General features: G+C 45.4%; 1 protein-coding gene across 1 annotated transcript; it reads right to left on the bottom strand.

The window, feature by feature from the left end:
• Positions 1-6,752: 6,752 nt before the first annotated feature.
• Positions 6,753-24,046, bottom strand: LOC548809 (uncharacterized). Its single transcript, NM_001016055.3, is given in 6 exon segments — positions 6,753-7,106; positions 7,779-7,948; positions 11,308-11,579; positions 11,974-12,184; positions 16,136-16,306; positions 23,822-24,046. Coding segments are annotated over 5 exon segments (1,005 nt in total). The 5' UTR covers positions 16,230-16,306; positions 23,822-24,046; the 3' UTR covers positions 6,753-6,848.
• Positions 24,047-25,483: the final 1,437 nt, after the last annotated feature.

Raw genomic sequence — 25,483 nt, 5'->3', positions numbered from 1 at the left:
CAAAACAATAGCCGCGGGCGACGAAACAAGAGCCGCGCGACGAAACAAGAGCCGCGGGCGACGAAACAAGAGCCGCGGGCGACGAAATAATAGCCGCGCGACAAAATAATAGCCGCGCGACAAAATAATAGCCGCGGGCGACGAAACAAGAGCCGCGCGACGAAACAAGAGCCGCGCGACGAAACAAGAGCCGCGCGACGAAACAAGAGCCGCACGCGACTAAACAATAGCCGTGCGACGAAATAATAGCAGCGGGCAACGAAATAATAGCCGCGCGACAAAACAATAGCCGCGGGCGGCGAAACAAGAGCCACGCGCGACAAAATAATAGCCGCGGGTGACGAAACAATAGCTGTGCGACTAAATAATAGCAGCGGGCGACGAAATAATAGCCGCGCGACAAAACAATAGCCACGGGCGGCGAAACAAGAGCCACGCGCGACGAAATAATAGCCGCGGGCGACGAAACAAGAGCCGCGCGACAAAACAATAGCCGCGGGCGACGAAACAAGAGCCGCGCGACGAAACAAGAGCCGCGGGCGACAAAATAATAGCCGCGCGACAAAACAATAGCCGCGGGAGACGAAACAATAGCCGCGCGACAAAATAATAGCCGCGGGCGACGATTTTTTTTGTCGCACGACATTTTCGCTCATCACTATACAGGACTATTCACTTGCAGATTGTTATCCAAACATCGATACTGCATTTCGCATATTCCTGACTTTGCCTGTAACTGTAGCATCATGCGAAAGAAGTTTTAGTAAGCTGAAACTTATTAAAAATGATTTACGTTCATCTATGGGACAAGAGAGGCTTTCAAACCTCAGCATCCTTTCAATTGAGCATGAGATGGCAAGGAAAATAGACTTCGATGATGTTATAGATCATTTTGCTGCCATGAAAGCAAGAAAAATTGCACTTTAAGTTCTTTATGTTCTACTGTACTTATTACCTTTTTTACTTGAATGTTGAATGTGTTTACAACTGTAGGTTAAATGTCTTTGTGTTTTTGCCACAGCGACATGACCATTTTTCATATTTGCACATTACTGAGTTAGAGAGGGTCCAGAGAAGGGCAACTAAGCTGGTAAAGGGTATGGAAAGTCTCAGTTATGGGGAAAGGCTGGCCAAGTTGGGTCTGTTTACACTGGAGAAGAGGCGCTTAAGAGGTGACATGATAACTATGTATAAATATATAAAGGGGATCATATAATAACCTCTCTAATGTTTTATTTACCAGTAGGTCCTTCCAACGGACACGAGGGCACCCACTCCGTTTAGAAGAAGGGAGGTTCCATTTAGGTATTCGAAAAAGGATTTGTTACTGTGAGAGCTGTGAAGTTGTGGGATTCCCTCCCCGAATCAGTTGTACTGGCTGATACATTATATAGCTTTAAGAAGGGGCTGGATGGCTTCTTAGCAAGTGAGGGAATACAGGGGTAGGGGAGATAGCTCTCAGTACAAGTGAGGGAATACAGGGGTAAGGGGGATAGCTCTCAGTACAAGTGAGGGAATACAGGGGTAGGGGGGATAGCTCTCAGTACAAGTGAGGGAATACAGGGGTAGGGGGGATAGCTCTCAGTACAAGTGAGGGAATACAGGGGTAGGGGAGATAGCTCTCAGTACAAGTGAGGGAATACAGGGGTATGGGAGATAGCTCTCAGTACAAGTGAGGGAATACAGGGGTAGGGGAGATAGCTCTCAGTACAAGTGAGGGAATACAGGGGTATGGGGGATAGCTCTCAGTACAAGTGAGGGAATACAGGGGTAGGGGAGATAGCTCTCAGTACAAGTGAGGGAATACAGGGGTATGGGAGATAGCTCTCAGTACAAGTGAGGGAATACAGGGGTAGGGGAGATAGCTCTCAGTACAAGTGAGGGAATACAGGGTTATGGGAGATAGCTCTCAGTACAAGTGAGGGAATACAGGGGTAGGGGAGATAGCTCTCAGTACAAGTGAGGGAATACAGGGGTATGGGAGATAGCTCTCAGTACAAGTGAGGGAATACAGGGGTAGGGGAGATAGCTCTCAGTACAAGTGAGGGAATACAGGGGTATGGGGGATAGCTCTCAGTACAAGTGAGGGAATACAGGGGTAGGGGAGATAGCTCTCAGTACAAGTGAGGGAATACAGGGGTAAGGGAGATAGCTCTCAGTACAAGTGAGGGAATACAGGGGTAGGGGAGATAGCTCTCAGTACAAGTGAGGGAATACAGGGGTAGGGGAGATAGCTCTCAGTACAAGTGAGGGAATACAGGGGTAGGGGGGATAGCTCTCAGTACAAGTGAGGGAATACAGGGTTATGGGAGATAGCTCTTAGTACAAGTGAGGGAATACAGGGGTAGGGGAGATAGCTCTCAGTACAAGTGAGGGAATACAGGGGTAGGGGAGATAGCTCTTAGTACAAGTGAGGGAATACAGGGGTAGGGGAGATAGCTCTCAGTACAAGTGAGGGAATACAGGGGTAGGGGGATAGCTCTCAGTACAAGTGAGGGAATACAGGGGTAGGGGGATAGCTCTCAGTACAAGTGAGGGAATACAGGGGTAGGGGAGATAGCTCTCAGTACAAGTGAGGGAATACAGGGGTAGGGGGGATAGCTCTCAGTACAAGTGAGGGAATACAGGGTTATGGGAGATAGCTCTCAGTACAAGTGAGGGAATACAGGGGTAGGGGAGATAGCTCTCAGTACAAGTGAGGGAATACAGGGGTAGGGGAGATAGCTCTCAGTACAAGTGAGGGAATACAGGGGTAGGGGAGATAGCTCTCAGTACAAGTGAGGGAATACAGGGGTAGGGGGGATAGCTCTCAGTACAAGTGAGGGAATACAGGGTTATGGGAGATAGCTCTCAGTACAAGTGAGGGAATACAGGGGTAGGGGAGATAGCTCTCAGTACAAGTGAGGGAATACAGGGGTATGGGGGATAGCTCTCAGTACAAGTGAGGGAATACAGGGGTAGGGGGGATAGCTCTCAGTACAAGTGAGGGAATACAGGGGTAGGGGAGATAGCTCTCAGTACAAGTGAGGGAATACAGGGGTAGGGGAGATAGCTCTCAGTACAAGTGAGGGAATACAGGGGTAGGGGGGATAGCTCTCAGTACAAGTGAGGGAATACAGGGGTAGGGGGGATAGCTCTCAGTACAAGTGAGGGAATACAGGGGTAGGGGGGATAGCTCTCAGTACAAGTGAGGGAATACAGGGGTAGGGGAGATAGCTCTCAGTACAAGTGAGGGAATACAGGGGTAGGGGAGATAGCTCTCAGTACAAGTGAGGGAATACAGGGGTAGGGGGGATAGCTCTCAGTACAAGTGAGGGAATACAGGGGTAGGGGAGATAGCTCTCAGTACAAGTGAGGGAATACAGGGGTATGGGAGATAGCTCTCAGTACAAGTGAGGGAATACAGGGGTATGGGGGATAGCTCTCAGTACAAGTGAGGGAATACAGGGGTATGGGGGATAGCTCTCAGTACAAGTGAGGGAATACAGGGGTATGGGAGATAGCTCTCAGTACAAGTGAGGGAATACAGGGTTATGGGAGATAGCTCTTAGTACTAGTTGATCCAGGGACTGGTCCGATTGCCATCTTGGAGTCAGGAAGGAATTTTCTCCCCTCTGCGGCAAATTAGAGAGGCTTCAGATGGGGTTTTTTGCCTTCCTCTGGATCAACTAGTAGTTAGGCAGGTTATATATAGGCACTATGGTTGAACTTGATGGACGTATGTCTTTTTTCAACCCAACTTACTATGTTACTATGTTACTATGTAATTCAGTGTATAAATAGTGGCAGAAGGATTTGCTGAAATATCTGCAGCTTTCACTTTCAGCATGCCTATTTTGAGCTAGCTTAATATGTTATATTGCACTCTTTTTATAGGTGTTGTCTTAAAAGTTAAATTTTGTAGACATTCCAGCATTGATGTTAACTAAACCCTTTATTTGCACTTGTTTATTGTTATTTATTTACATTTATTTATTTGAAAAATTGTTTAACAGGATAGAATTATCCTACTGAAAAAAGGTGTTTTGGTTTTTCTGACATTTTTTAGTGTACCTTATTTTTGTTTGTTAACATTACATATTTATATAAATTAAAAGTTTCTTTCATAAATGTGTTGTAAGTTTTCTTTATTAAAAAAAATGAAACCATTCATTGTATTGCTACCAATGAAATTATCTAAAATGCTGGAAAAAAAAAAAAAAGAGTTAAAAAAAAAATTGAAACCATATAATGGTAAGGTGTGAAATTGTAATGGGGGGGGGGGGGCGCTGATTGAAGCCCTTGCCTAGGGTGACAAAATACCTTGGCCCAGCCCTGGGGCTTCTCATTAACAAAAGGCAAACGGTTTACAAAGACAGAACAAACAAAACAATTGCAGAATGCCATGAAGTCTCACTGTTTAGAATCTCATTTTGAAGTGGACTTTCCCTTTACTCACTAGTCACTTACTTACAAAGACCAGAAAGCCTGTTATGTTCCTCTCGGGTTCTTCCCCGGGCCGAGGATCTGACATGGTTCCTTTACAACAGAGGACAGACCTGTTTGGGGAGTCTCGTGTTTGCTGTTTGTTGTCTATAGCTGGTCGCCAACAATTGTCTGCTCTCCACAGTTTGTCCTGCTTGGAGATGTTCTAAGGGCTAATTATAACTATGGCACCAATGTCACACTGGCGGAATTCCCAGCAGTCACTGCATGATGGTGATGAAAGTTGCTCTTATTGGGGCAAGCTGAAGCCCAAGAAGGAAGAGTTGCACCTGGGAACCCACTTGACCCTCTAGGATACTACATATAGACAGCAACAAAAGCCCCTCTGCCCTCCCCCATTATCATCTCTTCTGGCAAGTCTTACAATCACTCACCCCCAGTCTGGCCAGTCCTACACTCACCCCCGGCCTGGCCAGTCCTACACTCACTCACCCCCGGCCTGGCCTGTCCTACACTCACTCACCCCCGGCCTGGCCTGTCCTACACTCACTCACCCCCGGCCTGGCCTGTCCTACACTCACTCACCCCCGGCCTGGCCTGTCCTACACTCACTCACCCCCGGTCTAGCCTGTCCTACACTCACTCACCCCCGGTCTAGCCTGTCCTACACTGACTTATGCAATTCATTAAAAATTCTAGCGCTTCATTATACATTTAGCAAAGGGACTGAGTTTTACCTGCAACTTACTTGCTTTCAAGGTTAAAACCCCCACATGGTTGCCCTTTTATTGGGCCATTGGGATCACCTGACTGTAGCTGGGAGCTACAAAATGGAGGTGGCCACTGCTCCTGTATAAACTATAGCAAAAAAGGGAAAGTTGTGCTCAACCACTAAATTTTAAACCATTAGGCAGGTTCTACAAGTAGGACATTTGATAACCCTCACTAACCTACTATATATTAGTAAATAAAGGGTCCAGAAATGATGAGGCACCATACACTTGGGTCAGTATAGGTGTGTTTACATAGAAAGGGTTGAACTTGATGGACTCTGGTCTTTTCTTCAACCCTATGTAACTTGTAGTTGTGTAACTCCCCAATAGCCACTCATGGCCCTCCCCTTCCCTAGTATTTTGCCCAAGGGGACTATGGAGCAATTTCTCAAAATAATTGACAACTGCATTTTAACGGGGTCACAAGTTGATACTTAAACTTATGGGCCGGCACGCATGTAGCTTTGTTTCGGCCAACTTTTAGTGCCTACAACAGACTGTTGGTTGACACATAAGGATGATCTAAATACCTGGATTCAACAGATCAGCTGATAAGTAGGTCTCTAAGGTGTGGATTTTTTTTTTTAAATGTGACTTATTAAGCAAAAAAAGTGAAAACCTCTAGGATCTGGAAGCTTGGGTTCATGTAGAAGCCAATGGGAGCCCTGAGCAATATGTTAACTATGTACTCAATTCCACGGTTTTATTCGTCTTTTTGTAATAAATAAGCCAACGTTTACATTTAAAATTTAGTTTATTTGAAGTAGAAACAAAATAAAAATTTCACAAATATGAATCTGTCGACGTTACACAATTTTTGTCGTCGGAGACCTTTTACGTTGTTTCTTCTTTACTTTGTTCAAGTCCGTAACCCTCAGGGCTTACATGGCCACTGCACTTACCAAGCAAAGGAGAAAAATCCTTTCATCCGTTGTTTTTCTGTTAATATTATGCTGGAGAGACAGTGGGGCTCATGTATAAACCCTGGGCAAACTTGCACCTGGGCAGTAACCCATGGCAACCAGTCTATGATTAGATTGGTCCAGCCTGGTGCAGGTAGAAGAATGGAAGCACATTTCTGATTGGTTGCTATGGGTTACTGACCAGGTACAAACTTGCTCAGTGTTTATAAATGACCCCCAGTCAGTCCAATGAAGCAATTTCACAATGGGGAGTAAAGTAATGGGGTTGCATTCCCATGGACTTCCCTGTCCGGTCAGTTCTACCTCATACAACAGAAAATTCACGGGGTCACGTTATCCTTATACATCCCCCCTACGACATTCCTGGGACCGTGAACCAACCCGCTGCATCAGTAGCCTTTGGCACAATGAAACAATAGAACGTGGGCATGGTTCCTCCATCTTGAATCTGAGATGGTTACCATTGGAGAGAGTGGAATTCTTCTGCAATAACGTTTTTCCATCAACGTCTACAGGTAACAAGGGGTCCAATGTGACCTATTTAAGCTTTAGTTCCCCTTTAACACTGATCCACTTTTATTGCCGAGTTCCATGTTACTGCTCTCACTAACGGCGTGTGCAATACTCGATATTCATTGGTTCACATTATGTTTATTAATTAGAAAAAGATTAAAAATGGCATAAAAATTGAATACGTCTAGTTTGAGTCCTTTGTCTCCACCGTGAATCAGCTGTAGAGGAGAAGACACGTGGCAATGAGAAGGGTGTGTATATGTATGGCCGGCGAGTGGGACTTTTGTGCATAACTTGACGTGTCTGGGTTGTCTGTGGTGGCGTTGTAGGAGGAGAGCCACGACTTGAAATTGGGCACCAGGGTATAGACGCCGGGTCGGCTTGCCTGAGCGCATCCGTCTCCCCAACTCACAATGCCGATTTGATACCAGACTCCTTGGAGCTGACAAACGAGGGGTCCCCCGGAGTCTCCCTACGAAAACAACAACCCAGTTAATGAACTCAACATGGTTTGTCTCTTCTTTCAATCTCTCTCTCTATTAGGGATGCACTGAACCCACTTTTTTGGGTTCGGCCGAACCCCCGAACCCACCCAACAGGATGCGGATTAGGATTAGAAAGGGTTAATAATTCCTGTGCCATATAATGAAGGGAAAATGACATAATTATCTCTATATGTAAGGTACCAGCAAGGGGCCTGACACAGTGCTGGGAATCAGCATTCTCATTGGTCACTTCTCTTGCATCTATAATATAATAAGTTTTGGGTCAGTAGAATTAGGGATGCACAGAACCCACTTTTTTGGGTTCGGCCGAACCCCTGAACCCACCCAGCAGGATGCTGATTAGGATCGGAAGGGGTTAAAAATTCCATTAGCATGGCCTAAATGACTACAGGTCATGCCTAGTAGAGTATAGTTCGATGTAGTGGGCTATAGTGATTTTACTTATCTCTAGGTCCATGCATGAACGACTGGGTGCTACACATAGTACATCAGAGTCAGCTGAACACCCTGTGGATCATATGAGGTTTAATACACGAGCCTGTGTAGGGACTGAGAAACCTGCGAGTTGGATTATCATTGCTTTACAAGAGAGAGAGGTTTTTAAAAAGAATTATGGATTAAGGAGGCATCTGACATACCTGGCAGGAGTCCTTCTGCCCAGCGGCATATCCAGCACAGATCTGGTCCTTCGGAACGATTGCAATATTGGAACTGATCCCACTTTGAACATGATACATCTGGTTACAGGTGCTCCAACTAATCAGAGGCGTCATCACCTGTTGGAGCGTCTGTGGGTATGGAAGAGTCACTGTGAAGAAACCAGAGAAGATAGTGTGATGTATTGGGATCATACAGAATGTAGTTATAGATATACTGTACCCTACTTTTATGGATAGCAAAGCCTGTAGTAACCACAGATGTACCCCTCCCAGACAGAGGGCAAGGTGAACAGATACCGAACGAGAACCAGAGAAACAGAATAAGTAATTATACATATAAAGAGGACATCATAACTTCATGGCACTAACTTTACTGGTGGAGTGGATCTAGGTACAGGCTATCTTCAACCCCCTTTCTTCCTCACTTACCTAGATGTAGTTACACACCTACATGTGATCATGCAATACCAGGAGTTACCTGACCTGGGGTCCCTTAAGTTACACAACTCCAAGAGAATCCTGAAAAATGGGACACTAAGAAGTTCTAGTCTATTGCTAAAACAACGAGGGTAAAGCAACAAATATCTTCTAACCTAACTTCTTCAATGACCACAGAAGGTCTTTGAAGACATTAGGTTAGAATGACCACAGAAGGTCTTTGAAGACATTAGGTTAGAATGACCACAGAAGGTCTTTTTTCAGTGTAGGGGCTACAACATATTGTAGGGGGTTATTAATGCAAGTGGAACAATAGCATCAGTGGCCAACTAGAAGCCATGATGAGTGGTGGAGAGACATGACTGATGTGTAGCGAAGAAAGCCCCAGAGGGTTAGGATATACTGCAAGTATGATGGAAAAAGCAAATCTTGCAGCATGAAGTCTACATTGAGTCTTCTTGGAAATCATTGTAGGAACCAGATCAGTGGAAAGTTAAAGAAGTGAATTGAAGAAACATTTATGGAGGCAAGAAGGAGCACTAGGATTATCAAATGAGATGTTAAAGTCTCCAAGAATGGAAAGGGGACAATGGGAGCCTAGGATACAACACCTCTCAAACAGTGACTTTGATGACAAACAGGTCTATAGTATTTCAATGATAAAATCTAGATCAAGTTTTATCTATTTTTTTCCTTCATCCTCCCTCACCCTCTAAAATCCCCAACCCCTAGGCTCGTGTCAGTCACAGGAAGTGAAATATGATTTGCTGCTGTATTCCATGAGGCCACACCCCTCTACAGCAAACATACATGTTGAAGAAAAGCAATGAAAGCCTAGTGACTAGGTACTTGTCATTAAACATCTTAAATCCCATTAACAGCTAATCAAACAACACTTTAGTAAACACAAATGGAAAAGTTTCTAACACACCCAAAGTAACAATCCCTCTTTTGATAAGGGTGGATTAATACAAAGTCCAATACACATACGGAGAGTGGCAGAACCTGTATAGGCAACACTCCATGCTAAGAACAGGGAAACCTTTATAAAAATCACTACATTCCACCCAGATGTGCTACATTTGCATATGCAAAGTCAGAGAAATTTGTTTCAGAGCTTGTTGTCTCCCTATGATTAATAAGCAATGTCTAAATTTCCATTCAATTTGCTCAGTAGCCACCAAATGATCTATGATACAGCTGGGTTGGCTTGGTATTTTTATTTCTCTGTGATATTTTGTTGTGGGAATGCTTTGTGGCGAATGAAAAACACCATTTGAAGTTATATAATGATGTATTCGTATGGTTGAGAACATGGTGACTAAAATGGGTCAACAGGAAATGAGGAAACATTAGAACACACAGCTTTGGTTTCTTAGGAAGAGATTAATAGCCTTGTTACTCAATGACTTGCATGCAAAAAGCATAAAGGAGTTGTAAACCCAACTGGAACGCCGTCCCATTGCGCCCCCTAGTTTTCTACAGAAGTTGCCAAAAAATGTAATTATAGATGCGAGAAAATTGACCAATGAGAATTCTACTTCATTATAAATGCAAAAGAATTGACCAATGAGAATGCCGATTCCCAGCACTGTGTCAAGAGCCCAGGACGGATGTCTTATAAACTCATCTTCCACTTGCCCCAAACTTCTGGTTCTGCAAATGAGTTGATCTATAGGGGCATAAGTGGTGGCCAGTAGGCTCTTACCAAGAGATTCATGGGCCACCTTACTTACAGACTAAGGGAAGCTTCCATTTTACTTAGACTTAGGGGCACATTTACTAACCCACGAACGGGCCGAATGTGTCCGATTGCGTTTTTTTCGTAATGATCGGTATTTTGCGATTTTTTTTGGAAAATTGTCGTGACTTTTTTGTAGCCATTCCGAAAGTTGCGCAAAATGTTGCGATTTTTTCGTAGCTTTCGCGCCGAGTACGAAAGATTCGGATTCATTCAAGCTTCAGTATAGTGACTTTCCTTGGGCCAGGTTGGAGCTGCAGGGTGCCATTGAGTCCTATGGGAGACTTTCCTTGGGCCGGGTTGGAGCTGCAGAGTGCCATTGAGCCCTATGGGAGACTTTCCTTGGGCCGGGTTGGAACTGCAGAGTGCCATTGATCCCTATGGGAGACTTTCCTTGGGCTGGGTTGGAGCTGCAGAGTGCCATTGAGCCCTATGGGAGGCTTTCCTTGGGCCGGGTTGGAGCTGCAGAGTGCCATTGAGCCCTATGGGAGACTTTCCTTGGGCCGGGTTGGAGCTGCAGAGTGCCACTGAGCCCTATGGGAGACTTTCCTTGGGCCGGGTTGGAGCTGCAGAGTGCCATTGAGCCCTATGGGAGACTTTCCTTGGGCCGGGTTGGAGCTGCAGAGTGCCATTGAGCCCTATGGGAGGCTTTCCTTGGGCCGGGTTGGAGCTGCAGAGTGCCATTGAGCCCTATGGGAGGCTTTCCTTGGGCCGGGTTGGAGCTGCAGAGTGCCATTGAGCCCTATGGGAGGCTTTCCTTGGGCCGGGTTGGAGCTGCAGAGTGCCATTGAGCCCTATGGGAGGCTTTCCTTGGGCCGGGTTGGAGCTGCAGAGTGCCATTGAGCCCTATGGGAGACTTTCCTTGGGCTGGGTTGGAGCTGCAGGGTGCCATTGAGTCCTATGGGAGACTTTCCTTGGGCCGGGTTGGAGCTGCAGAGTGCCATTGAGCCCTATGGGAGACTTTCCTTGGGCTGGGTTGGAGCTGCAGGGTGCCATTGAGTCCTATGGGAGGCTTCCAAAATCATGCTAAGTCTGAAAGTTTTGCCTGCCGCTCAATACGAAAAAGTCGCGACAAAATACGAGCGAATCGTAATGGCTACGAAAAACTTGCGTTTTTTCGCACAAGTCGTAATGGTTACGAAAAAGTCGCGACAATTTCCGAAAAGTTGTAAAGGCGACAAAAAAAAAAAAAAAAAAAAAAAAAAAAAAAATCGCAAAAAATATGAAAAAGTCGCAAAATGTTTGTTTTCCAATCGGAATTTTTCCAATTCGGATTTGGATTCGTGGGTTAGTAAATGTGCCCCTTAGTATAACAGGAAAATCACTCACCTGCAGAGCCAATGTTGCCCCATCCGGTTACCCAGCATTGCATGCCTTCGTAAAAGCCACTAGCGGATGAAGGCACGCAGACTGGAAGGATGTACTCGGTATAGGCAACGGGACTTGTAAGCTTCAGTAGAGCGATGTCTCCTGGGCCCCCTGGGATAGTGAACGATGGGTTCACAATAACACGGGCTACACTGGAAAGGAGCTCACTAGCTGATGCGACCGATAGCTGGTATGCACCAAGAAGAACCTGATAGTCAGATGGAGTCCTAGAGCTGGTGGGAAAATAAACAAATCAGAACTTATATGGAATGGTAAAGGTTGCCATCACCTTTGACTCTGAGTGTAGTAAATATAGAGGAACATCTAGGAGAGCAAACAAACTTTCACACAGAATTCCACTTTAGGGTGGTCCTTCAGGAGCATCTAGTGAAAATATAGATAGGGAAGCCCAACAAAAGTGGAAATCACTGCCTTTATGTGGGCTACACAACAATCGGCAACTAGCAAACCATCCAGGTCTGCAAGAAGAACCCATTCAATGAAACGGATTGTGGTTGTGGCTCTTATTTCTGTGGTTTCATTGCTTGCTAAATGTTAGGATTATTCCTAGATGTTCCTTGTTTGCCCTAGGAAAGGTTCTACTGACATTTAGCTAGAGACACTTACTATTCAAAGCAGTGGGCGGCTGTCATGATCCACTGGTTGGAGATCACAGACCCCCCACAGATATGTGACCCTTTGTAGCGTAGACTGATCTGCCAGGGCCACGCCCCATTGGTAGCATCGGTACCTCCTACGATCCTACTTGAAACCAAGGGAGAACCACATATTCGAGGGCTGGCCGTTGTATTCTGAGAGACTGTGGGGGATGCAGAAACTGAGGGAGAAAGATTTAAGAGAGTTACAGCACAACTACTCACAGTTGACTAGGGCCTACAACTACTTTCACAGGCTCAGGCACAGAGCTAGGCCTCCTATGAATATTTGAAACCCAGGTATTATGATCCTCTTAGCCTCTGTGGTTATGCGCTGTACAAGGGGCATATTATTACACTATATTTAATATAGCGTCCAAGCCAACATCACCGATGATGTTGCCCATAGCGATCAATCAGTAGTTAGATTTGAACAGTCACCTACAAATTATAGCTGCCAATATCGGTCCCTTGGACCGTTTCGGCAGCTTATTGGCCCGTGTAGGGGCAGGAACGAGGGGCATGCCCGACCGATATCGGTCTTGAAATTGGCCAGATATCGATCGGGCAGTTTAAAATATTTAGTCGGATCGGGGACCACATCGGCTCATTGATGCGGTCCCCAAACTGGTTGCCCCATTGCCGCCATTATAATTTGAGGGCCAGGGCCAAATGATCTAATTTGCCTACATGTTTCCCGATATAGCCCACCCGTAGGTGACCTCACCAAGCGAGCGGATCTTCATGTGTATGGGCACCTTTAGAATACAAAAGCAAACATCTGACTGGTTGCTATGGGCAACATCACCAGTGATGTTGGCTTACACATTATAACAAATATGCCCCTACATAAAGCCAAGATTTATCGTGGACAACCATTGCCATTGCCATTTCCTCCATGGTAGCAGGGTCCTAAGAAGTCCCAAAAACTGGCCCCTACTTATCCAATAAAAGGTATTACCTGCTCTATATTTTCAGGTTATATTGGAACCAAAGTAGAGATAATGACAAATTACTACAAAACAACAAAATCAAGAGATAACGAGATTAAGGGGACCTAACGCTGATCCTACAAGCCAATATGGATTTACTCTAGCTCAATGGGACTTGCCAGGAAGGGAGATTAACCTTGAGGTCTTTGTTTGTTAGCTCCATAATGACTTTAAAACCCAGCAATTAGTCAAACATAAGTTGACATGGGCGGAGTGTCAAGTCCTTTGTTAATTGCTATTGATCTCCCGTTCATTTGGACTAGGGCAAAGAGTGAACCTTAGTGATTTGTTGAGCAGTTGAGTGAAAACATAACCGCCCTGGATGTTACCTTAGATACTGACCCTGAACAAAACATCGCTACAATAAAGAAAGGTCCAGATCACTTATGAAAGACGACCTCCTACCATAATTACACCTTTATAAACAATACTAAAAGAGACCGGCCAACACCCATGATCAGTAGAGTTCCTACATCACTTATAACACTTTAGACAAACTCAAGTCACATTACCTTTACAATAGGTTGCAAAAGAGCCTAAAGCCATAACTGTATGAAGGAAACCAGGCAGTACAAAAAGATTTTCTCTAAAGTTCTGTGCATCGGCTAGGATGACTAAGCTCCATCACTGCCTGATAATTGTAGGGCTTCTTCTTCAACAAGACTGTGGGGGTCATCTGGGCCGAGCTACAACATTGTTGTTAGTAACAGTTATACTAACTATTCTGCAAGTGGTTTAACATTTATATGAAGATAACCTCACAACAATGCTTAAATCTGTGAACAGCAACGCATAAAGGTTTAGCTCCACCCCCCATCCCCATTTTGAGATGTAAGAAGGCCAAAGCTGCTGAGATTGGCAGATCATCTCAATTCCTGGCTAATTCCTCAGAGTAAATCCACATTGGCTTTTAGGATCAGTGTATAGTCTTTTAAAATCAGGAGATACAAGATTGTTATCTTCTAGGAACTTGTCATTTGCCTCCTCTTTGGCCCAGTATAACCTTACTTAGGTTGCTAAACTGGCCAGACAAGGGCAGATTCAGCTGTCGATTTGGTTCATCCAGACCAATTCTGGAGCTTATCTGTGTATGGGCACCCCTGATGGGCCTACCCAACCAATATTTGACCTACATTTGGGCAGATCTCTATTGGGTCAGATTGGGGACCACATGGCCTCATTGATTCGGGCCAACGTCATCTATACCCACCATTTTAATTGGATCATTGGCCCTAGGGCCAAATAATCAGTTTAGGCTGATGTCGCCCTCCTTAGGTAGGCATATCAGGAGAAGATCCACTTTGACCTCCTCAAATGAGCAGATCGCAACATGTATGGCCACCTTAAGACATTTTCTGAAAACACAGGGATTGGATCCATTGATCAGAAACCATTTATCCAGAAAGCTCCAGAAGTACAGGAAGGCCATCTCTCATTTTAATTACATAATTAAATTTTTTTCAAGTAAATTTCTATAGATCCCTCATCCAGTAAACCCCAGGTCCTGGGCATTCTGGATAACAGGTTCCATTCCTGTATATACATTGAAACTGCTTATACCTGTTCCAGGGTCGGACTTGGGGGTGCAAGGCCCACCGGGGCTTCTGCCCCAGGGGCTCTGCAGGTGCCCCCGCCCCCCTAACCCCCCGCAGGGTCCCCCCACCTGACGTCCTCCCCTGAGAGCTCGTAAGTTTAACGCGTCAGGGGAGGAACGGTCGGGCATGGGGAGCACTTTATTATGGAACCGCTTGCTTTATGCCAAAATTCTACATCTCAATCAGTATATAAGAACAATAGAAACAGAAGCGACTTGAGCAAGCCATGCAAGTTTCCTATAGAATTCCACATACGCAGGTTCCTACACGTTTCCTAGCTCTGCGAGTAGCAGCGTTATATCTGAAGCAGAAAATTGTGTTTCTGTGCTGCTTTTTATGCCGCCTTCATAAATTTGTCCCATAGGGGCACCCTTAATATGTAGAAAGGACTTCTAGTATTCATTTTCAAAGCACTGATGATAAAGTGCACCCTAATAGAACACATAATAAAGCTACACTGTTTCAGTAGATAAAAGCATTATTCTGCATCGGACTCCTAAGCTTCCTCCTGGAGCCACACAATAGGTCCATCTTACTCTAATATATTCAGAACCAATATTGGGTCTAGACGTACGATTGGAGAACCCACACAAATAGAGCAACCCTGATGTAAATATACATTTTGTGGACACACGAAACCTGGACAGAAACAAACAGCAAAAGGCAAACCTGATCTCTTCTTCTCAAAACCAGACAGGCAACAATCCTAGGATCTCCACATTTAGAAGAACTTATCCCTGGATTAAGAGAAGCCGAAACCCAGAAGGTGAATGGGGCCAAAAACAAACTGCCACGAGTGTCCATTAATCCACTTTTGTTGCCCGACAGCCTGAGGTCCAACAGGAAAAACCAAGAACAAAGCAGACTGTACAAGTCTACTAGTAGCCCAGTCAGTGAAGATACACTGGGCTACTAGTAGCAGCTACTTTTTGAAGGCTATTAAAAGCCAGAAAATATCCTACCATAGTGAGAATTGCCTCTGCCAAAACACACATAGAGACCATTATCAGTAAATGATCAGCATTGTCTTTTTTAGTAGCTGCTACTAGTAAGCTCTGTGTGTCTTCACTCTTAAGGTGGCCACACATTACAATAATGATCTTTCTTGTGATCATTGGTCTCCACTGATCATGTCTGTTCCACTAATGTGAAGAGCTGAATCGCCAGAAACAATAGGAATCCTACCCGTCTGACAATTTAGCGTATAGGCAATGTTTGGATAAGACCTGCCCAACTGACAAGACGACCAATATCCAAGGCTTTTGCTATATCGGTCACCTCGTCAACAACTTGTTTCCTACAATAATATCGGTGGGTGTATGGGCACCTATAGGACTCAGGAGTCCATGCAATAGGAACCATCTTTGTAGCCAAGTTGAATGGGTTCATTATAGAGAATTAGTAATTCCATTCAGACCTAGCTAGCTCCTTTGCTGGACACATTAGGGATTTTATGAACCGGGGTCCTGCCCCAAACTAAGCCTCAGAAGAATATACAGTGTTCTTACTCACATAACCCACAGCTCCTACTTATATAGGTACTTACCTAACAGAAGCAGGATGATGCCTGCAAACTCCATTGTTTCGGCCACGGTGTGAGCTGCTGTTAAAGAGACGGGTACAATGGAGCGCCATCTCATCTTGGCCAACATCTTTTCGAAGAATATATGTCCCTCCCAGGTATGAGTTCACTTTGTTGTGCCGTATGCGTCACTCACTGGATAAGGGTAAAACAAATACCTAAAAATAGTCAGTCCCATTTCTCGCACGTGGGAACCTCACCAAACCTGTTTGGAAGGAATATGCCTTGCCCGTAGCAGGTAATTACTTGTCACAGGGAACACAATGGTCTGTGTATGTTGTGTAGTGTACATCCGAGCAGGCAATGGAAACCAATCCTCTTGGCCGGTCTCGCTGGCACTGTCTGACTTTGCAGTCCAGAGATAATTAATTAATAAGAGATAATTCTCTGTTTGTTGTAAACTATGGTCACGTGACACTATGACTATCAATGTAGCGATGTGAGGATTTCCTAATTATGAACCATGTATATTTGTACCTGCCAATTAGTAACTTTTGTTGTGTCATTTCCAGTGAACAGACTACACTGTTTGTACATTAGGCACAGGGCGATTGTTTTGTGCATTTTCTACATGGATTCCAAATTATTATTCCAGGAAAGGTCAATACCCCAGAACAAACAGCAGGATAAATACAGTGCCAATTCCATGTATAATACCCCAGAAGCCACAGTAGATAAATACAGTGCCAATTCCATGTATAATACCCCAGAACCCACAGTAGATAAATACAGTGCCAATTCCATGTATAATACCCCAGAACCCACAGCAGGATAAATACAGTGCCAATTCCATGTATAATACCCCAGAACCCTCAGCGGGATAAATACAGTGCCAATTCCATGTATAATATCCCAGAACCCACAGCAGGATAAATACAGTGCCAATTCCATGTATAATACCCCAGAACCCACAGCAGGATAAATACAGTGCCAATTCCATGTATAATATCCCAGAACCCACAGCAGGATAAATACAGTGCCAATTCCATGTATAATACCCCCGAACCCACAGCAGGATAAATACAGTGCCAATTCCATGTATAATACCCCCGAACCCACAGCAGGATAAATACAGTGCCAATTCCATGTATAATACCCCCGAACCCACAGCAGGATAAATACAGTGCCAATTCCATGTATAATACCCCAGAACAAACAGCAGGATAAATACAGTGCCAATTCCATGTATAATATCCCAGAACCCACAGCAGGATAAATACAGTGCCAATTCCATGTATAATACCCCAGAACCCACAGCAGGATAAATACAGTGCCAATTCCATGTATAATACCCCAGAACAAACAGCAGGATAAATACAGTGCCAATTCCATGTATAATACCCCCGAACCCACAGCAGGATAAATACAGTGCCAATTCCATGTATAATACCCCCGAACCCACAGCAGGATAAATACAGTGCCAATTCCATGTATAATACCCCAGAACAAACAGCAGGATAAATACAGTGCCAATCCCATGTATAATATCCCAGAACCCACAGCAGGATAAATACAGTGCCAATTCCATGTATAATACCCCCGAACCCACAGCAGGATAAATACAGTGCCAATTCCATGTATAATACCCCCGAACCCACAGCAGGATAAATACAGTGCCAATTCCATGTATAATACCCCAGAACAAACAGCAGGATAAATACAGTGCCAATTCCATGTATAATGCCCCAGAACACACAGCAGGATAAATACCCCAGAACCCACAGCAGGATAAATACAATGCCAATTCCATGTATAATACCCCAGAACCCACAGCAGGATAAATACAGTGTCAAATCCATGTATAATACCCCAGAAGCCACAGCAGGATAAATACAGTGCCAATTCCATGTATAATACCCCAGAAGCCACAGCAGGATAAATACAGTGCCAATTCCATGTATAATACCCCAGAACCCACAGCAGGATAAATACAGTGCCAATTCCATGTATAATGCCCCAGAACACACAGCAGGATAAATACCCCAGAACCCACAGCAGGATAAATACAATGCCAATTCCATGTATAATACCCCAGAAGCCACAGCAGGATAAATACAATGCCAATTCCATGTATAATACCCCAGAACCCACAGCAGGATAAATACAGTGCCAATTCCATGTATAATACCCTAGAACCCACAGCAGGATAAATACAGTGCCAATTCCATGTATAATACCCCAGAACCCACAGCAGGATAAATACAGTGCCAATTCCATGTATAATACCCCAGAAGCCACAGCGGATAAATACTGTGCCAATTCCATGTATAATACCCCAGAAGCCACAGCAGGGTAAATACAGTGCCAATTCCACGTATAATAGTATACATGTATAAAAGACGACGCACGAGTTGGCCAAAGCCAAGTGTTTGTTGGAGTCTATTCCAGGGCTCCCATCTGCCACTGCAGTCTTTATGGGCACATTTAGGCTAACTAACAAGCACAAGGATATTTCATGGATGGCTATCAAAAGTGGACTTGGCCTAAGAACCCTCTATGCATGGCCACAACCTGTGTAGCTACTGGCATTGCCCATAGTTCATAAGGAAAGAGCTTTTGGGATTGCTCATTTGTTTCAAGCCCTGGAACTTTGTTAATGACATTTTGTGGTTTTCCAGGACTTGCCTCATTCTGAGGAAGCAATGGATGACTACCCAAGAATGCCGCAGCCTGATCTTCAGCCTTGAGGAAGGAGATGACTTCCTGTTGAGGAAGAAGATGACTGAACACCCCCTCTCCTTCTCCAATAAAGCTTCAGGCCAGTGAACTCCCACCATCCTTATCTCCCATTTTCTCCCTCACCCATCCACTCCCCCTTCCCTCTGTAGCTTTGCGCCTAGGAGTGTATTTTGAAAAAAAAAAAAAAAATGTAATGTACAGTATTCCGTAATGTTTTGACATGAACCTAAGGCAACAATGGTTCCTTCAGGCGTGAAGTGGCGAAAGTGTTGAAACTCTGAAGAACAAGTCTGATTGGATATTTTGTATGTAGAGTGAACCAGTGGGTGAAGCAGGGAATTTCCCGATGAGGCATGGCTATAAACAAGGCCCTCAACCAAAGGTAAATGAATGTTGTATGGCAGGTTTCAGTATTAATGTCCATACCCCCAATTGTTCCCCTAGATATAGACTTGTTGGTCAGTTGTACGGTCAGTTTTCTGATATGTTACATGCCTGTGGGCCAGATTATATCAAAATAATAATGTCTCTGGGTGCTATAACTTGGCAGGGACCATAAAAAAACTATTTGGGAGGAACCCTTCCAGCCTGCAGGATAGCTGGACAACATGGCGGTTTCATTGTACAGTAGGCATATAGTATAATTTTAGTATAATCTGGCCCTAGAACATGGATCATAAGAAACAATCCCACTACGTGAGAACGGTTGAAGAGCTCTGCTCTAGGAAAGCAAGAACGTGCCAAGCCTCACTTGGTGTTTGCTACAGAAACCCTACTATAGTTTATATAAATACCCCGCTGTGTAGCCCCGGGGGCAGCCATTCCTGCACTGGTACAGCTGGGGTGTTTGCTACAGAAACCCTACTATAGTTTATATAAATACCCCGCTGTGTAGCCCCGGGGGCAACCATTCCTGCACTGGTACAGCTGGGGTGTTTGCTACAGAAACCCTACAATAGTTTATATACAGGTAAATACCCCGCTGTGTAGCCCCGGGGGCAGCCGTTCCTGCACCGGTACAGCTGGGGTGTTTGCTACAGAAACCCTACTATAGTTTATATAAATACCCCGCTGTGTAGCCCCGGGGGCAGCCGTTCCTGCACTGGTACAGCTGGGGTGTTTGCTACAGAAACCCTACTATAGTTTATATAAATACCCCACTGTGTAGCCCCGGGGGCAGCCATTCCTGCACCGGTACAGCTGGGGTGTTTGCTACAGAAACCCTACTATAGTTTATATAAATACCCTGCTGTGTAGCCCCGGGGGCAGCCATTCCTGCACTGGTACAGCTGGGGTGTTTGCTACAGAAACCCTACTATAGTTTATATAAATACCCCGCTGTGTAGCCCCGGGGGCAACCATTCCTGCACTGGTACAGCTGGGGTGTTTGCTACAGAAACCCTACTATAGTTTATATAAATACCCCGCTGTGTAGCCCCGGGGGCAGCCATTCCTGCACTGGTACAGCTGGGGTGTTTGCTACAGAAACCCTACTATAGTTTATATAAATACCCCGCTGTGTAGTCCCGGGGGCAGCCATTCCTGCACTGGTACAGCTGGGGTGTTTGCTACAGAAACCCTACTATAGTTTATATAAATACCCCGCTGTGTAGCCCCGGGGGCAGCCATTCCTGCACTGGTACAGCTGGGGTGTTTGCTACAGAAACCCTACTATAGTTTATATAAATACCCCGCTGTGTAGCCCCGGGGGCAGCCATTCCTGCACTGGTACAGCTGGGGTGTTTGCTACAGAAACCCTACTATAGTTTATATAAATACCCCGCTGTGTAGCCCCGGGGGCAGCCATTCCTGCACTGGTACAGCTGGGGTGTTTGCTACAGAAACCCTACTATAGTTTATATAAATACCCCCCTGTGTAGCCCCGGGGCAGCCATTCCTGCACTGGTACAGCTGGGGTGTTTGCTACAGAAACCCTATTATAGTTTATATAAATACCCCGCTGTGTAGCCCCGGGGGCAGCTGTTCCTGCACTGGTACAGCTGGGGTATTTGCTACAGAAACCCTACTATAGTTTATATAAATACCCCGCTGTGTAGCCCCGGGGGCAGCCATTCCTGCACTGGTACAGCTGGGGTGTTTGCTACAGAAACCCTACTATAGTTTATATAAATACCCCCCTGTGTAGCCCCGGGGCAGCCATTCCTGCACTGGTACAGCTGGGGTGTTTGCTACAGAAACCCTACTATAGTTTATATAAATACCCCGCTGTGTAGCCCCGGGGGCAGCCATTCCTGCACTGGTACAGCTGGGGTGTTTGCTACAGAAACCCTACTATAGTTTATATAAATACCCCGCTGTGTAGCCCCGGGGGCAGCCATTCCTGCACTGGTACAGCTGGGGTATTTGCTACAGAAACCCTATTATAGTTTATATAAATACCCCGCTGTGTAGCCCCGGGGGCAGCCGTTCCTGCACTGGTACAGCTGGGGTATTTGCTACAGAAACCCTACTATAGTTTATATAAATACCCCGCTGTGTAGCCCCGGGGGCAGCCATTCCTGCACCGGTACAGCTGGGGTGTTTGCTACAGAAACCCTATTATAGTTTATATAAATACCCCGCTGTGTAGCCCCGGGGGCAGACATTCCTGCACTGGTACAGCTGGGGTGTTTGCTACAGTAACCCTACTATAGTTTATATAAATACCCCGCTGTGTAGCCCCGGTGGCAGCCGTTCCTGCACTGGTACAGCTGGGGTGTTTGCTACAGAAACCCTATTATAGTTTATATAAATACCCCGCTGTGTAGCCCCGGGGGCAGCCGTTCCTGCACTGGTACAGCTGGGGTGTTTGCTACAGTAACCCTACTATAGTTTATATAAATACCCCGCTGTGTAGCCCCGGTGGCAGCCATTCCTGCACTGGTACAGCTGGGGTGTTTGCTACAGAAACCCTACTATAGTTTATATAAATACCCCGCTGTGTAGCCATGGGGTCAGCCTTTCAAGGTGGAAAAAGGAGAAAAGGCACAGGTTACATAGCAGATGTATAGAATACAATGGAAATCTATGCAGCTTATCAATTATCTGCTATGTAACCTGGGTCTTTTCTCCTTTTATCAGTTTGAATAGCAGCCCCTATGGATACACAGCAATATATTTATATAAACTAAGTCAGGAAAAACCGATAACCAAGCGAAACCAGTTTCTTTACGCAAATGGCTTTGAACTCAGTGCCCTATGGAACTGCGCTACTTACACAGTCATCACCAATAAGGGCTTTCATACGAAACTCACCCTCACTCATGTGACTGACTTAGAGAAAATCATTCAACAGGATATTATTTTCTTGACAAAAGATTCATACGGGCTCCACCCAATCTGATAAAGACAGGGAAACTGGATGAAAGCTAGAATCTCAGCCATAAAGCAGGGCAGGACTGCTGCTTACAATGGGGGGATCAGATAGGATCTGTGCCACTGTGACAGAATGCTCTGTTATACAGATAGCTAGAATCTCAGCCATAAAGCAGGGCAGGACTGCTGCTTACAATGGGGGGATCAGATAGGATCTGTGCCACTGTGACAGAATGCTCTGTTATACAGATAGCTAGAATCTCAGCCATAAAGCAGGGCAGGACTGCTGCTTACAATGGGGGGATCAGATAGGATCTGTGCCACTGTGACAGAATGCTCTGTTATACAGATAGCTAGAATCTCAGCCATAAAGCAGGGCAGGACTGCTGCTTACAATGGGGGGATCAGATAGGATCTGTGCCACTGTGACAGAATGCTCTGTTATACAGATAGCTAGAATCTCAGCCATAAAGCAGGGCAGGACTGCTGCTTACAATGGGGGGATCAGATAGGATCTGTGCCACTGTGACAGAATGCTCTGTTATACAGATAGCTAGAATCTCAGCCATAAAGCAGGGCAGGACTGCTGCTTACAATGGGGGGATCAGATAGGATCTGTGCCACTGTGACAGAATGCTCTGTTATACAGATAGCTAGAATCTCAGCCATAAAGCAGGGCAGGACTGCTGCTTACAATGGGGGGGATCAGATAGGATCTGTGCCACTGTGACAGAATGCTCTGTTATACAGATAGCTAGAATCTCAGCCATAAAGCAGGGCAGGACTGCTGCTTACAATGGGGGGGATAAGATAGGATCTGTGCCACTGTGACAGAATGCTCTGTTATACAGATAGCTAGAATCTCAGCCATAAAGCAGGGCAGGACTGCTGCTTACAATGGGGGGATCAGATAGGATCTGTGCCACTGTGACAGAATGCTCTGTTATACAGATAGCTAGAATCTCAGCCATAAAGCAGGGCAGGACTGCTGCTTACAATGGGGGGGATCAGATAGGATCTGTGCCACTGTGACAGAATGCTCTGTTATACAGATAGCTAGAATCTCAGCCATAAAGCAGGGCAGGACTGCTGCTTACAATGGGGGGGGGGGGGGTCAGATAGGATCTGTGCCACTGTGACAGAATGCTCTGTTATACAGATAGCTAGAATCTCAGCCATAAAGCAGGGCAGGACTGCTGCTTACAATGGGGGGGATCAGATAGGGTCTGTGCCACTGTGACAGAATGCTCTGTTATACAGATAGCTAGAATCTCAGCCATAAAGCAGGGCAGGACTGCTGCTTACAATGGGGGGATCAGATAGGATCTGTGCCACTGTGACAGAATGCTCTGTTATACAGATAGCTAGAATCTCAGCCATAAAGCAGGGCAGGACTGCTGCTTACAATGGGGGGATCAGATAGGATCTGTGCCACTGTGACAGAATGCTCTGTTATACAGATAGCTAGAATCTCAGCCATAAAGCAGGGCAGGACTGCTGCTGATATGATGCTATAGGCTAAATATACAACTAGACAACATTTGCACATTTAAGAATTAACAGCCATTAACCAATACAAACTACAGACCCACAGAAGTAAAACCCCACCCCAAGTGGATACCAAGATAATGAGACAAATATAGCCAATGGTGTTACCTGCACAAATCCCAGGTTGAAAGGATTATCCCCGAATCCTGTTTTGGTGTGAAAAATCCATAAAAGAGAGGCTAAAATAAATTAATAAAAGTCACGGCCCTGGGTAAGGAAGGGATAGGGACAGGTATAGGCGTGGCCCTCGTGTTACTCAGCAGGTACAGGTGTGCAAGGACTGATTGCAGAGCTTGTGATTGGTCAGCAGGGGGCCACCCAGGGCCAAATCCCTTTCCCCCAGGCTGCGAATGGAATGGAGGTAGAATTAGGAAATCCAGGTGGATTAGAGTCACCTGATAACCCTATTACCCAATTATACAGGATACAGAAGAACAGTTAATATGTTTATAAGTCCATAACTAAGCTGCTGTCTACAAAACTGCTAGAGGCCCCCCTGACTAACAACACCCCCCCCCCCTTCCTTCAGGTATTAGTGTAATTACCAGGGATATTCAGATGCCAGCAATTACTGCTGTTTGGAAGCAGTTGGTTGCTAGGGGTTACTAGACCTGGAGACACTGATTGTTATGTTACCCCACTGGTGTCTGGTTAGAAAACAATAAGAGGGAGAGAGATAAAGGCCTCATACAGTTAAGAAAGGAACAGAGACTTTGTAGCAATCATTTATTTTAAAGTATTGTCTGTTAATTGTTTCTTTATATTAATTAAAATCTCATGGTTTATAAAAGCTAATACAAAGACAGTAAATATGCTAGTTATGTTTGGGGCAATAAATGCAATCATTCTTTTTATCTCATTCTTTAATTAGTTTGTAGCTGCAACTGCTTAGTTGTTTAGTGGACAGACTGTTTAGTGGACAGACTGGAAGATCAATAGGAGAGAATCTGATAAAAAATATAAGCGATAGCAGGTATAGTAGGGAGAGATGGTGCCTATAGTAACAGTGGGGGGATAATAGCCTCTGGGAAGGGACTGGGGCTGTGGGATAGCAGGTATAGTAGGGAGAGATGGTGCCTATAGTAGCAGTGGGGGGATAATAGCCTCTGGGAAGGGACTGGGGCTGTGGGATAGCAGGTATAGTAGGGAGAGATGGTGCCTATAGTAGCAGTGGGATAATAGCCTCTGGGAAGGGACTGGGGCTGTGGGACAGCAGGTATAGTAGGGAGAGATGGTGCCTATAGTAGCAGTGGGGGGATAATAGCCTCTGGGAAGGGACTGGGGCTGTGGGATAGCAGGTATAGTAGGGAGAGATGGTGCCTATAGTAGCAGTGGGATAATAGCCTCTGGGAAGGGACTGGGGCTGTGGGACAGCAGGTATAGTAGGGAGAGATGGTGCCTATAGTAGCAGTGGGGGGATAATAGCCTCTGGGAAGGGACTGGGGCTGTGGGATAGTAGGTATAGTAGGGAGAGATGGTGCCTATAGTAGCAGTGGGATAATAGCCTCTGGGAAGGGACTGGGGCTGTGGGACAGCAGGTATAGTAGGGAGAGATGGTGCCTATAGTAGCAGTGGGGGGATAATAGCCTCTGGGAAGGGACTGGGGCTGTGGGATAGCAGGTATAGTAGGGAGAGATGGTGCCTATAGTAGCAGTGGGGGGATAATAGCCTCTGGGAAGGGACTGGGGCTGTGGGATAGCAGGTATAGTAGGGAGAGATGGTGCCTATAGTAGCAGTGGGGGATAATAGCCTCTGGGAAGGGACTGGGGC

Source organism: Xenopus tropicalis, chromosome 9 (genome assembly GCF_000004195.4).
Source record: "Xenopus tropicalis strain Nigerian chromosome 9, UCB_Xtro_10.0, whole genome shotgun sequence".
NCBI classification, from domain to species: domain Eukaryota; kingdom Metazoa; phylum Chordata; class Amphibia; order Anura; family Pipidae; genus Xenopus; species Xenopus tropicalis.
Note: the sequence above shows the minus strand (reverse complement) of the source record. Positions and strands in the feature narration are given on the sequence as shown.